Source organism: Anopheles merus, chromosome 3L (assembly GCF_017562075.2).
Source record: "Anopheles merus strain MAF chromosome 3L, AmerM5.1, whole genome shotgun sequence".
In the NCBI taxonomy this organism is placed as follows: domain Eukaryota; kingdom Metazoa; phylum Arthropoda; class Insecta; order Diptera; family Culicidae; genus Anopheles; species Anopheles merus.
Window position 1 is genome coordinate 30,656,432 of NC_054085.1, and position 15,148 is coordinate 30,671,579.

At 42.9% G+C, this 15,148-nt stretch overlaps 1 protein-coding gene across 3 annotated transcripts in view; it reads left to right on the plus strand.

Annotated features, from left to right (window-relative positions):
* The window catches only part of LOC121599496, a 32,214-nt gene extending 18,127 nt beyond the window's left edge, over nt 1-14,087 (plus strand). For all 3 annotated transcript variants that reach the window (XM_041927344.1, XM_041927343.1, XM_041927342.1), the window contains 2 exons: nt 10,172-10,265; nt 10,598-14,087. In XM_041927344.1, the coding sequence (XP_041783278.1) occupies nt 10,172-10,265; nt 10,598-10,885 (382 nt within the window). In that variant the 3' untranslated portion in view covers nt 10,886-14,087. The remainder of the gene's footprint in view (nt 1-10,171; nt 10,266-10,597) is intronic.
* Nucleotides 14,088-15,148: the final 1,061 nt, after the last annotated feature.

Here is a 15,148-nt window from a genome sequence, read left to right on the forward strand (position 1 = left end):
TCGAAGCCCTTTCGTGCAGCACCAGCAAGACCCAATCCGGCTAGCGCCTGCCCCACAGCAAACACTGCTTGCCTGAAGGTGTGTGTGTGTGTGTGTGTGTTTCTGTGTGTGCTCGTGTCCGGTTATGTTGGGTTTCCGTCTGTCGCACTTGTCACAAATTGCCCTCTCAGCAGCGGCTCCGAGGTGCTCGGTGTTTGCACAGCACTCGACGAAGATGCTTTCCGGTATCACGTGCCGGACCGGACGTCCGATTGTACGAGCTGGATGGGCTCGGACGCGTCTAAGGAAACATATTTCACGGACAAAAAATTCGCCCTTTGTCTACAGAGGATTCGTTTTCCTTTTTGCAGAGAGCTGCAGCGTGAAGTGTTGCTTCGGCCATTGCTTAAGGCAGGTGGCTGTGAAGCGAAAGGGCCCTTTTGCATACTGCAGCGGGCAGTGCTTTTTGCGATAAGAATAATAGCTCAATAGTTATTTTATTGTACGTTATATCTGAACTCTTTTAAATTGCTAACGGGTCATCCATCTCGGGTCCTTTTGGCTCGAAAGGCTTAACAAAAGACACGTGATTTGTTATTCCAAGCGGTCCGACTTTTTTTCTTTCACGACCCACCGTCTAATCCAGCACACAATATGGCCAATGTGTTCCATACTTTTCTGCACTATCTCGTTGCTCTAGTTCCGCCCCAAAGATTTACAACCTCCTGACACATACATGCACACACTGCCGCCCTGCGTCTGTTTGCGGAAGATGATTAATATTTTCCTTCAATATTCAATAACGCGCCCCGTGGGCACCAGACTGGCTGGTGCTGGTGGCTCAAGGATCGGCCGGGCTGTCCGCACAAAAACGACACACGACACGCATGGCCATGGGCACAGCGAAAAGGGCTCAACTCGGATAGTCCCCACATAATGCACGATGCAAAATGACAAATCGTTTCTGATTTCCATATTTTCTCCCCTACGGCCAGCAGGAAAAAAGGAAAACAACCCAACTTCCTTCCCTTTCGTGCCGGGAAAGCCATCGATCGCACCGTTCCGGGAAGGGATGCGGATTATCTCTAAGAAAATCTCTCCCGCCCCCAAGGGGGCAGTGATTGGGTTTATTTGTCGATCGGGAAATTTGTCTTCCTGTGGTCGTGGGGCTTAACTCCTTTCCTCAATCTCTCGTTTCGTTTTTATATGCAAAAGAAATAGACCTGTACCGCCGTGTGTAGACAAACTTTTCATCTCCAGGGGAAAGGGGAAAGTTAAATTTGTTCACCAACGGCCCGGAATTTCGAGCCCACAGCCACGTCTGTTTGCGTAGCTTGTTGCCATTTTGCCGCGCGTGCCGGTTGGTTACGCGAGCGAGCCAGCAAAAGTCGCGCTTTGCCACGCCAAAACTCGTCCCATTATTGCGCGCGAACTTTCACGTTCACCCGGATGGTGGAACCCGCACGGAATGCCAATTTTTCCACCCAGTTAACTTGGCGAAAAAGCGTCCACTCCGTGGGCCGTAGTTGTTTATGTAATGCGAGATAATTATCCCTTTTTGTGGTGTACATTTTTCTGCGTCCTCGAGGCTTTCCGGGTGCGCCGGGGCATAGTAAATGAGGTTTGCCTTTGGCACAACAATGCAGACAAGGGACGCTTGGAATGCATTAAAAGTGTAAACATTTTAAGGGACAGTTCGCAAAACCCCAAGCTCAGACAAAGGAATTTGTGCAGTCTCCGGGCCCTGAAACCCTTTTCCCTAATGGATTTGACTTGCTGACCCGCGACTGGTTTTTGTTGACTTCCTTCCAACGCTGTGGAGGCCCTAAAAAAGGGCCCAAGCTCGGGTCAAATCAAGCAATGCATCCATCGCCTTAAATACAGTCAGAAGTAAATGGTTTGTCCTTTTTTGCTCGACTCAAAAGCAAGCCAGATGCAATAAAACTGGACAAGAAAGTAAGACGCTTTCTTCTCGCTAAAGACACGACACGGAAGCGTTGAAGTGCAATGAGCTTTGAGTGGTTTCCGTGGTTCGTCCTTCGGCTAAAAACTACTCCAACCCGGTATCGTAAAACGTTCCCTATTTTGGGCCCAACCAAGTGCTTCACCGGAGCGTTTGCGACGCTCCGACGACACAACAAGGCTCCTTCGGGTAATTAGTTTCATGGTTGTCGTCGCACGAGTTCCTGGCTGTAGCAGGAGAAAGCTTCCCGTGGATGGGAGGGTTTTTTCGGTGCTTGAATTCTTACTTTTTTTATCACTCGCCCCGTTTTCTGCCCGTAGGCACGTGGGGAAAGTTTTAATTTGCTGTGCCGATTTAATTACGCGCCACCTAATCCTTTCATTGTTTGAGGCCGTGGCGAGACCGGGGCTGATTAGGGACGTTCTGTTCTGTTCATTGTTCGGGCTGCGGCGGAGGCTCTTTGGAGGCTCTCTACGGGAGGCTGACCCCAGACTTTTATTGAGTCATTATTGGCGGTTGGGTTTTCGCATTTTGTCGTTTGATGGTGGACGCTGTTAATTTAAATTAAACGTGGGGTGTGGTTTTCGCAGTTTGGTTTGAGCGTAATTGCTCCGGTTTTCGATCGATTGGAAAAAGGAGAATGGAATTTGCCGCGTACAGACACGGCATATTCTGATAGGAAAATATCTGTCAAACACACACTGAGGTAGGGGAGTCTTGTGACTAAGAATTTACATTTTGTTGCTGGCTTTTGTATTGGTCTTTATTCATGTTTTCGGTCAAGCAAAACAGAAGAGTAATTTAAATTTAGGATGCAAAAATTTCACATTCTGTTATTCTTATTTGTGCTTAAAAAAAGATACAAAAGTTCCAATGAGATTTTGGGTTCGGCTCACTGTTTATTCACCGTTTTTCATATGTTGTTGGATCCTGTCCAAGCTTCATTGGAATCATCCCATTGGAAATCGATACAAGTGATCCAAAAAGTCTGAGCAACGCCCAAAAATCGTAGAAAAAGAAGGAAAATATTAAAAAACGGATTTTTTTAACATCAAAAGCCATGTATGTCCCTCCAGAATAAAAAAAAGCCATATATAAATTTAGCAAACCTCCAAATAAATGTTATGAATTCTCACATTGATTTAAAAGGATATATTCATGTTGTTTATTTTCCAAGCTTAAATTCAAATAATTAAATATCGAATCAATAACGACATGTTCTCAAACATACGAAAATATAATATATATTAATAGAAAAATTACGTGCAAAAGAAAACAGTTGCACTGCCATCCCGAGGCGAATATTCCTATAAGAGGAAACCGCTTGGAATGAATCTGTGCTTGGATGTTTATACATTTTACTCTACATACATTTTAGGAGACGTTTAGGGATCCCTTGTCATCTCCTCGTGTAAGGCCTCGAGATGGATAAATCAGCCTCTGCTGCCAACACATTGCTTGGTGCTAAAATGCAATGAATTTTAAAATGCACGAAAAACAGCTTTAACTGGATACTTGTAGCCTCAAGCTGTGTTAAGAGTTAAAAAGTAACAAAAAATAAAACATAACACTTACCACATTATCAATCAAAGCACTTGTTCAATTTTAAAGCTTGCAAAAAACACATCAGTTTCTTACCTTGCCCCATTAAACCGAAACCCGCGAAGGCAATATGTTACTGCTGTTTCATTAGCTGATTTCAATTTTTCACACACCGTGTTCTTTCTACACTTTCTATCCACTTCATTGCATCTCGCATCGTTACACCAGATTGATGATTATAGGCTGTCATTTAATTTACTGCCATCCATTCGGCTTCGACAGCCCGGTTGACGGCGCAAAACACTTCCCGCCGCTTTCATTAATCAAACAGCCGAGCCACACTCGGAGCCAAACCAAACCCGCTGTTGACAACAAACATGCCCCCTTCCTAGTATGCCGCGGCATCGCGTTAATGTCCCCCACACAACGGTCCCATTTCGCTCGTATGAAATAAAATTTACATTTACTTGATTATCTTCCAACGCCAACACAGCGCACAGGCTCAGGCTATTGTCGTTATCCTTACTCTCGCCATTGCAAGATAAAGAGGAAAATCTTTCGCACCGTCTTTTTTCTAAGCTTTCTATGGGCAAACCAAAGCCTGCTTCGTTCGAAAAGCCACCGCCGAGCGTTGGCGGTGGTGGTGACAACGGATTTAACCTCAGCACTGATGAACACTGACAACCCGACCGGGCGGAACCACACTTTTCCCAGCGCTTGCCGTGTACTTTTCCGGCCTTGTAAGAAGCTTTCCAGTTGCTTCGCTCACCCCCTACCCGACCCCGGAGCCCGCGAGTGAAGTTTGTAAAGTGCGAGCAGAAATTAATTACGAAAGTGTCAATTCGTTTAATTAAAACGTCCTGTTTTTCGGGCAGGGCGATGGCGGCCGAGGCTTCGGGATTTAGATGAAGAAATATTTAATTAATTTACCACCTTCCCCGTTCCGGTGGCCTTTTGCGTGCGTGTGTGTGTTTGTCTACACTTAGTGTTGTAGCAAATCAGATACAAACTTCCCCCCTCGTTCATGTGAGACGACGTGTCGATTTACTTTGGCCGGTATTGCTTCTTCAGAAGCTTTGTCTTCTGCAAAAAAAAAAAAACATTCCTTTAAGGACAGATAACACACACACGCACACACATTTCAATCGTCATTGCTTGATAGTCCAGAAGCAAAGGAAATAATCTTGTAAGCATTGGTCTCGCTTTTTTCCAACTGGATCCAACTAGCAAACAAAAAACAACCCTTTACTGCAGTGTTTCAAATCGCTCGTTCCCACGAGACACACATGACGAATCGCACTAGGGCCGCCTCGACATTCCGGGCAAGCAGCAGCAAGAGGGTGTATCATAAAATTCGACATGGTTGTAAAAGCTGAAGACCTCCGGCCGAAACGGGCCGAACCGTTAGCCCAAATGTGCTCAGTGCTGGCCCCATAAACAAGACAATAACAATAATTGAAAAGAAACGATCGAAACGAAAGCAAACTGATGGGACGTCACGAGTCGTACGTTTTGTCAGGTTTTTTTTGGGGGGGTTAGAATAGGCTTCCCTCCGAACGAGCAAATGGAAGCCTCGCCTTTGTGGGTATTTGTGTGCAAAATTCTATCCACAATATCGAGGCCCAAGCCCCCTCAGGCCACCAACCATCAAAGCCACGACCGAAGGAAACACATCGGCTCGCCGCTCTTCTTTGCCAGCGGATGTAGCGGCGGTGGCCCGTCACCGGCCGTCATCGGCCGCCAGGGAGCTGTGAGATATTTATTTCCCCACTCCTCCCCCAGCAAGCTTTCTTTTGCCTTCCCGTTTCGTTCGATTGCTCTTTCACTTTCGATGCTGCTGGGTAGTCGGTTTTTTTGATGGGGTTCGATCGTTCGCTTCAATTTGGTTGCCGTTTTGGTGGAAAAAAGGGGAACACACTTTGCGCACGGACCAAACGCGTAGTCCATTCGAGCGGCACAAAACCAAAAGCACACGCCGCCTTCCGTGCAAATAAAACGTTATTGGAAGTGGACCAAACAAAAGAAAGCAAGCAACACAACCAGCGCTGCCCTTTTTCTTGCAATCGACCAAACGGAAGGAAAGCTCTTTTTTCCTTAGTATCTTTCTCTTTCTTTCTCCTGCTCCGTTCTTTTTATATTGTGCTCGTTGCGGGTGTCCTTTTTTATGCGTGAGAGTGTGTGTGTGTGTGTCTCCCTGCAGGACGCGCATTTGATCTCGTTTGTATTATTTTTTTCCTCGCTCACACACATCCCTTCGAGCAAACGATGACTTTTATGTGTGTTTTTGCTGTCGGGCGATGAAAATTATACCCCCGGGAGCTGACGTGCCTGGTGTGTGAGTGTGCGCTTTTTCGTGTCCGTTTTTCCTCCCGCTTGCGAAAACGCCTAAAAGCTCTGCACTCTGATAATGTCAATGCTCAATAGGTCAATTGGCAGGCGGCCAGGTTTCCATTTCCTGAATGTGTATAAAATCGAAAGGTTTTTCAATTCACTCCCCGCTCGCCGGACAGCTTTATCGACTGTGGTGTGTGTGTGTGTGTGTGTGTGTGTGTGTGTGTGTGTACGATTCCTAGAAGGTTCTGATTTCATAATCAAAACATTTCAACATACACGCGCGCGTCTCATCGGAATCATTGCGGGTTGAACTTATTTATGGATGTGCTGGGAAAATGGAGGGATTTATCAAACGGATGAAGTGGATGATGCCCCGAAGAGACTCCGCTCTCTCTCCAAGCGGATTACTCAAATTTATAGTGATAAGACCTCACCACCTAGCCTCGATTCAGCTAATAGTTCCTCCGAGCTTTCGGTTGTTTATGTTGGATTTCGATCGGCAAGCGTCTGCCCTATTCCTCCAATCCCCAATATCCACTGATCGACTGCCGGGCTAATCAATCTCTTGCAATGCTCTCGAAGGATGAATAAAGTTTCGCCAAAAGTTGAAGCATTAATCTTCAACGTAGCAAGAGGGGGGGGGGGGCTATATGGGGGTAGGAACTACACGCCTTCTTCACCCACGGGGCTAATCTTAATAATTATTCTCAATCTTCACTTTTGCGCAAAACCGGGCAGAAGTTAATCGAGCACGGCAAAACGGCTTTCGACAGGATTATGTGGTGAGAGCATCTTTATGAGCAAGAATCGAAGCGCCCGTGTGTGAGTGTGTGTGTTTGTGTGCTTGCGTGAATAAAGTTTTGATACGGATTGGTAAGAAAATTTAAGAACCGTCTCCGTCTTATATTGGTGAGGGTTTATTCTTCATGAAAGTAATTACGCTGTCGTAAGACTGAGCGTAACCTCAAGTTATCCATTCAAAGGAATAGTGGAAATTGTTTAACGGAATATCGTAAAATTAAGGAAACAAATCATCAATTATTTTATTCCAATGTGATAAAATTATCTATCATGAAATTAGCTTTTGTATTTATTCGAATTTTTGTTCATTAAAAATATAACAAATATTAAACATTTTAAATTCAATTTTTTAATTTTAATTTCTAGGCACCTAAGTTTACAGGATTAAGTTATTTTTATAAATATTAATTTATTTAAATATCCATTCAGAGATAATCAATTTTTCAATATTTCAATTAAAAATACTCCAGAACGTAGTAAAACTTTAAGTAATGTTTCATAAATCATTTGACAACAGTTGCGTATGCTGAGGACCCAATGTCACAAATTATATACTCTTTCAATAAATATAATATATAATATAACATGGTCTGGCCATTGAGCTACCTAATTTGAACGGCTATTGGTTAATATTTGTATTTAAATATGTTAAATACATTTAGGCATCCTTCACTGAAATTAAAATAAATCCAATCCACCTGAAACTGAAGCAAAGCTCCAGCAGCAACATACAATGTACCCCTTCTGTGTTAATTACCTTCAAGCGGAAGTGATACTGCTCGATAATTTTATTTTCGTTTCATAGCCCTCTCCAGCTAATATCGCGCTTTTATTCCTACAAGCCCGAAAAGCCATTGCCTGCCCCCGTCAACAGCCATTAGATCGAGTGTCCGTTTTAATTTCACTCCCAGCGAAGCAGCCAGTCGCGTTGGCAACACATAACAGCAACAGCAGGCCTTCTCTCGGCCCTGTGTTCTACCGCTTACACCTTAGTAGGCTTTTCGTCTTCGTCTTCCCATTCAACAAATCCCTCAACGCTGAGTGAAACACACTTGCCAACAGAGGCGAACGATACAGGTACGATACGGAGCAGGACGCCACACAATAAGGACGGCACTGTGCCCATTCTTAAGCGACGCCAGAGCGCGTCTTAAAAAGGAGAGCACACTAAATTTACCAAGTAATTTAATATAGCATCTCATTAGCCACCGGCCCTTTGGAGAGGGCGAGGGTTTGGGTGGCTCTCGCTGCCCTTGCACTCCAGAAGTGGTAAACCGCCTAATTTAAATCCAGCCAAAACCAGGGCCCCTCTCGTTGCTCGTTCGCACCCAAACACAACGTAGCGCCAAAAAAGCAACCCCGGCAAAAACGGCACCCAAACGCACGAGGAAAAAGTCGCCAACAGCAAAGCTTAACATTTTGGGGGTGAGACTTTCATTCACTTTTCACTTTGCTCCTTTTACTCGAAAAGGGAATTAACAACTGGCACGATCCACTCGCCCGTCCACGGCTAAGAGTAAACCTAAGAGTTACCGAGACACAGGGGGGAGGAGTGGTTGTGAAATTATGTCATAATTCTGCGCAAAACATTCACAAATTAAACCAAGTCATTTGGAAATCCGCCCGCCACTAGAGTTCCTTCCTTCCGCACCAGCGGCTGCCCACTCGCTGACTCGCGATGGCAACAGACGCAGCTTATCTCGGTTCTTTTGCTTCCAGAGACTGAAAGGAGGAAAGATTTGGTCACATCTTTCAAGCAGGCGGACGTTCTGATTCGCTCTGGTTGCAGAGACTGTTGTTTGCCCAGTTTTGTGGTTGGTGCCTTAAGGCTGCGGGGTGGTTTGGGAAATCAAAACGCAAAACCCACGCCCACCAAAACTTGTCGCCTTGCCGCTAATATTAAGCGGTGCCGGGACTGTTCACGATGAGACGAGCGACGAGTGACGAGTGCTTTTTGCGTGAATGCCAATGAAATGTGGCGCGCTTTGCAGATTCGTCATCATTATGAGATACTCGCGCTTCTGCTTCGCGCGACTTGGTAGCTGCTTGCTGAATTGACTGCCCCAGGACGAGCAATAAAGTAGATTCTCGTTGGGAGTATTCATCGCTTCTATTGCCTGCGGACACTGCAGGTTGTCAGCGTGGAGTGTGTACTTTTGGTCACTCTACTTTTGATGGGGAGTCGTTTTTTTTTTCTTTCTTTGTTGAATGTTTTAAAGTGCCTCTTCTATCAATGTTTGATTTAGGGGGATGTTAAAAAAGTGTAGAGTTTATGATGAGCCACTCCCCAGAGGGCAGAAGGGACGCAATATTTATGAATTCCAGTACACTTGATTTAACAAAATATATAAAAATACTTTACTTTCAAGATATTTAATGAGAGCTGCTTCAGAGCTTTACTTTAATTTCAGCTTCAGAGCATCACAAAGCAGCAAGATTACATTAAATTCATAATAAAAATGATTTTCTATTGTTTAAAAGCTCTATTACTCAAATAAATAACTAATTTAGGACCTGCCTTTGTACTGACTGCCCAAATAGCTAAATTTGCTTAAGCAGCTCATTATAGCACGCTAAGGATCGCTTGTATTTACCTGTTGCAGTAGTTAAACAGCATCACAGTTCCAGTTAGGCCTTCTAAATAGCGCCTAAGCAGCTTCTTCATTATGAATTGCAGGGAATTATTACACTTTACTATTTATTTTCAAGCGAAGCGTCATCATTGAATAATCAACACGATTTGTCTTGTTTATGTTCATTTCTATTTTTAAATCCAAAATTTTCCTGAATTTCTCATGATTTCACATAATTGTACAGCAACAATCACAATCACTTAGCTAATTATTCCTTCTTCAAATAACTAATCTAACGTTTGAACAAGCTACGAGGTGAATGATGGCGTCAGTCTTTGGCATCAACTTTGACAAGAGCCATATTGTACCGATGTCATGCATTAAAAAGCTATAAATTCCACCAAGTTCAGTACACCTTCTTAACAAGACTATAAACTCCATCATAAACCATACGCATCAGGCTAACCAGCCATAGCTTTGCAAAGAACCTACTTATGTCTTGATCAACCACAAAGAAGGCCATCAGGACGATATTTACTTAAACAAATCTTCAAATCAGTTACAGAGTTCGTGCTTTCTATAAATATTTGAAAGTATTTACTATAAAATATAAAATAACAATAAATATATATAAAATAAGGAACAAAAACCTTTAAAATTCCTAAAAATTCTAAAAAAGAAATGCCGAAGTTTTCCTCGATAATTAGCAAAAATTAAACAACAATGAGATTACTTACTTATCCGGCGCTTTGCGGTCTTAATTTGGTTATTTAAACCATTAATCAACAATGAGATTAATGGTTCAAATAACAGTCACAATCCATTCCAAAGAAATATTTTTTGAAATATTTGCAAAATGAGCATATATGCTGCAAGGCGCTTAATCCTTTCTTAAATGCTTTCGACGAGTTTTTAAAACGAGTTAATCTTTTCTATAGCTTTACTAATAGCCTTTCTTGTTTTTCTTTCGCTTCCACAGACAATCAACACAAGGCCGCATGATCGTCGTGGGCGATGGAGCTCTCCTAATAGTCGGTACCTTCAAACGACGCGTTCCCGATCCCGACTTTAAGGTAAAGACCATAGCTTCATTCAACCCACTCCAACTGACGGCAAACAAACTAACCCGTGACACAATGTCTGCAGTAATGATGCTTTATTAGTTTAGAGCACTATTATAGCATCCATTTCGTTTGCCATTGTTTTTCGTTGCTTTTGTTTGACTTTCCCATCGTGTCGGGTTAGAGGAAGGGAGAATAATATTTGCAAAGGTCCCTGTTTTCGTGCTACGATACGCTCCGTTTCGACGTTTCTTCCTTTTTATTTCGTTGTTTGAGAAGCAGTAGCTGAAATTAAATTACTAAAACCCATACGCCTTGGTCCTTTTCTCTCTCCCTATCGCTAGCTCTATCTATCGTCCAACATCAGCCTGGCCGACTATAACATGGGCTACTGTCTCACGGGCACGCTCGAGCGGGGCTGCGAAAGGACGAACCAATATCAAACCACCCACTTCGCCGTCATACGGCGCTGTTGGCCGTCGAACGAGCACGACGGTCACCACGGCGGTGCGTTCGGTGTGGGCGGTATCGGTGGACAGGGTGGAGGTGGTGGTGGTGGTGGCGGTGGCGGTGGTGGTAAGAATAACAACAAAACACAACACACCTACATCGATTTCCTCTTCAACCGATGATAACCGTGCAGGGGCGGGCTCGCGGACGGAGCATGGAATGGATGGGACGGGAAAAATGGCGATTACGTGAGAGCGTTTTTGGTTCAAAGTTTTCGTCCCTCGTATATAAGGCTATATATATACATTTTGTTTCGAGGTAATAACACATCGGCTCGCAAGCGATACAGCTTACGGTGTAAGATGGACGGATGACGTGTGCTTCTAGGTAGCGTTCGATGATAATATAAATTTAGATATGGACGTACGATACAAAGGATAATGCGATGTAGTCTCCAGCAGGCTTGCAACAGTCAGTGTAATGAGTTGCGACGGTGGTGTTAAACATGAGCTATGCTTTAAAAAAGCAAAAAGAAACACACTTTTTTTACTCCAAACAGTATTACTACAATCAATAAATATAACACGCAACACAAAAGAAATAAAAAACCCAAACAAGAAGTGGTAAGAAAGATCTGAAAATGTTTAACAGAAATAACAAAACACATAAAACAAATCAATTACTTTTGGCATAACAATTTGAAAGAAAATTCAAACAATCATCCGCAAACTGAAACTTCTGCGCAGAAAAAGAGAACAAAAAAATGTGGAAAGAAAATACTGACAGAGCAAAACATTTAAAACCTAAACCACACATAACACAAAACCACAGAAATCAAACGCATAAATCAAAAACAAAACGCACGGAACGGAAAACGGTACGATTTTGCAAAATATGCAAAAATAGAGCGAAATAAATCAACAAACAATTCGCCAACGCGCCCAAACCGCGACCCGGCGTACCGTGCGTATCCATCCGGCGAATTTTTATTTATTTTTAAATCGCTTTTGGATTTTGCTTGCGAAGGATATAAATAGTGAAGGTAGTTTTGTGTGGCACAGCCCGAAGCCGTGTCGTGCCAAAGCAGCGAGCGAAAACAAACGCCGCTCGCTGGAAGATAGAAATCAATCAACTTTAACAATCGAAAAATGTGCGTTCACGCAAGCCGAGTATGGGAGTAAATAAGTCGCGCGAACAAAAACAAACGCACACACACACACACACACTACTTAATGGGCCGTACGAGTGCGTATGTGTGTGTGCGCCGCGTTAGTGTATAATCATTCCTATAAAGCACGGAAGTGAACCGATCGAAGCAGGCGGGAAAGCTGGAGCAGTTTTGATGGTGAATTATGGTAGGAAAACGTATTTTTGTACTGGTCGCTTTTTTGTACATAGGAAACTTTGCTTGATAGGCGCAATAAGAATGTAAGTGGAACGAAATTTTCCATAAAATATAATATAAAACACACCCAACCAACCAGGCTCGAAACGAAAAACCCGAGCGTACCCGGTGTACAGGTTTATGCTTTTCTGCACTCTTGCTTTCCTGAACGGGTTAGGGCTGAACACGCGAAAGCCCAGCCCAGTCATACGTAATACCGTTTCCGTATCCCTTACCGTGTGTGTAATCGTTGCTGATTTGTTTTTTCCATATCGTTCTTGTCATATCATTTAAGTGTTTAAGTAGTTGTTTGTAATTCTTTTAAGGTAATGCTTATTTAAGACTTTTTTTATTTTAAATAACATTCAATCTACACTTTATTAAAATTTCACGAAATTGTGTATAAGCTTTTTTTATTTATCTCATTATTTAAAGTCATTATGTTTGCTCTGAGCAAATTGAGCAGAAAAATAGGTAAAGCTAAGAAAGCATACAATGTAAAATGAAGAAACAAATAAGAAGCTAAACAAACATCAAACAAACAAACAAACAAACAAAAACCATTCGAAATCAAAATGTAACACGATGAACATTAACGTCCTGCCAGTATTTAACGTCCATAACAAATAGTTGTCTAGTTGCACGGACGCGCCCTTGCAAGCGCACCCGATGTAGAGAATAATGGTGACTGAATGCTAACAAACCTAAAAACAAAAATCGGAGGAATTGTAGGTGCAGTAGGTGTCCTAATTCAAGCGCAATGCTTTACTGAACGGAAATTTGGAATTGTGTTTGGTTTTCAGACCGAGTTCCGTTGATATTACAGCATCAAAAACATTAAAGTATTATACTTTTCTAGCCTAGTGGTGTTGTGTTGAAACGATTCTCTTACTTTCAATTACCATTTATACTAAACTCCTCTGCTTCCGCAACATACGTACACACTCCCCCCGAAATGCCTAATCACAATACAATCGCAACCCAGGCCAAGGACTTCAGGGCTGTCAGCGTGGCCAAAGGCTGATGCTCCCTTTGGCTGGTTTCTCGTACACGACCCCGTACGAAACCAGAGGCAAGCCAAGCCAAGCACCAAGCCAGGAACTGTATACAAGTTTTGCACACCAAAGAGATAGACTACAGCAGACAAAAAGAAAACTGGAGGCGCTTCATAACTAAATAGCTTAGCTTTTTTGTGTAGAACAAGTCCAGCGTAGTTGCTAGCGAGCGGAAATAGACATGCAGAAACCCCAGGAAATTAATGAAAACAGGTGAAATAGGCTGTTGAGAGTGTCAAGTTTGCTAGCGTAGAAATACAAAAAAGAGAGAGATAAAGAGAGAGAGAGAGAGAGAGAGAGAGAGAGAGAGAGAGAGAGAGAGATAAGAATGCTTTGTTTGCAAAACAGAAAGAGTATAACAATAGAAACAAGCATCAGGAACGCATTTTGATTTGAAACGATCGTATTTCGCACACTAATACTAATACTCCCTACTCATGCTCTAGCCCGCTAAACGGATATGTGTAAATCATCTTCAATACTCAATGCTTTGGCAGCCTAGGGATAGGTGTCATTCTTCTGCGCCCCCTTTGGAAAAGCGAACTACCGTTAAGCGTTACCGAAGGGAGTATGTAGCGCCGCGCATCAATCGCTAGAAGAGAGACTATTTTTTCTAAAGGAATTTATATACAAAGCCCCAACGATACAGCAAGATAGGAAGGTGCAGCACGCAATACAGGATGGATGGGGGAGAGGATTGTGAGAAAGTGAAAGGGAAATGCTACGCAGCATGCGAATTGCTTCGGTAGATTCCCACGTGGTTGGCAAATTTCAAATCAAACGATGTCGTCAATAATGATGTATAAGTGTAATTATGTATGTATGGAGGGCTGCAGCTCGGTTTGATTGCGAGGCGCGTTGTTTATGAGTATAACGATTGTAGTACGCGGAAGATGCAAAGATGCATGGCGGGAGAGAATGAAATAAATGTTGTTATAATTTCCATACCGATTGATTTTATTCCTGGGCTGGCTTTGCAATGATGACCTTTGTCTTTCTTTGTACATTCTTTGCTTCTGCAGGTTTCTGGTGAGTATGATCGCATGCTTACTTCTGAATGTAATTATATTTGAATCTTCAAATAAGCAGATTTCAACACTCTAAAGGCCGGGCTACATTGATCGTACTCGCATGTGTAATTTCGATTTTCACTAGCGCATCTGGCGGCGGCTAGAGAAAGCTTTTTTTGGTCGTCGAGGGAATGGTCGTGCCGGATCTCAAATTTAAGTTGTTTTTTCACCGTTTTTTGATGCGAAAACGACTGAAATACTTGCACAACATATTTATCTATCAATTACAAAGCTTTTCCAGTCCAGGTACAGTAAAAAACATGGAAAAATAACGTATTTTCTGGAGCGGCTCGAAATTGTTTGGCAAAATGCTTCGGATAGCCGCCACCAGATGCGCTAGTGAAAATCGAAATTACACTACGGAGTACGATCAATGTAGCCCGGCCTTAAGCGCTAGCACTCTGCACTGGCTTTCTACGGCGAAGTACAGTACCAGATAAAAGAGTGGATAGAGCGTTTCGTTGGCTTACGATCGTTCACTCTCTTTCTGAACCTCAGAGACAATGTCGCTTCTGCAATATGCGCTCTCTCTCTCTCTCTTTCTTACCGTTACAATACATGCTGCTGAAGGTTGCTGAGAGAACAATCAAAGAGAAAGAGAATGAAAAAAGCCGTGGATGGAAAACGATCCACGCAGGTGCGTCCTGTGCGAGTGCGAGTGTTACATCATCATGTAAGCCGTCGCGTAATAAAGTACCTGGCGTCTCCATTAATATTTTTAATAGATTAAATGAAAACAGAAAAAAACGTGTATTGGCCAAAATGCAGCCATTATAAAGCGAGTCAAATTTCAACGTATTCATACGAAAATCATAATTTCTTAAGCAACTCTGTAATAAAATTCAAACTTTAGTTCATACGGAGCTACCTACTAGGCGCCTCCTTTTACTCCACACGGGTTGTTGGAACCTTACAACAGCAAAATAGTCTGGTATC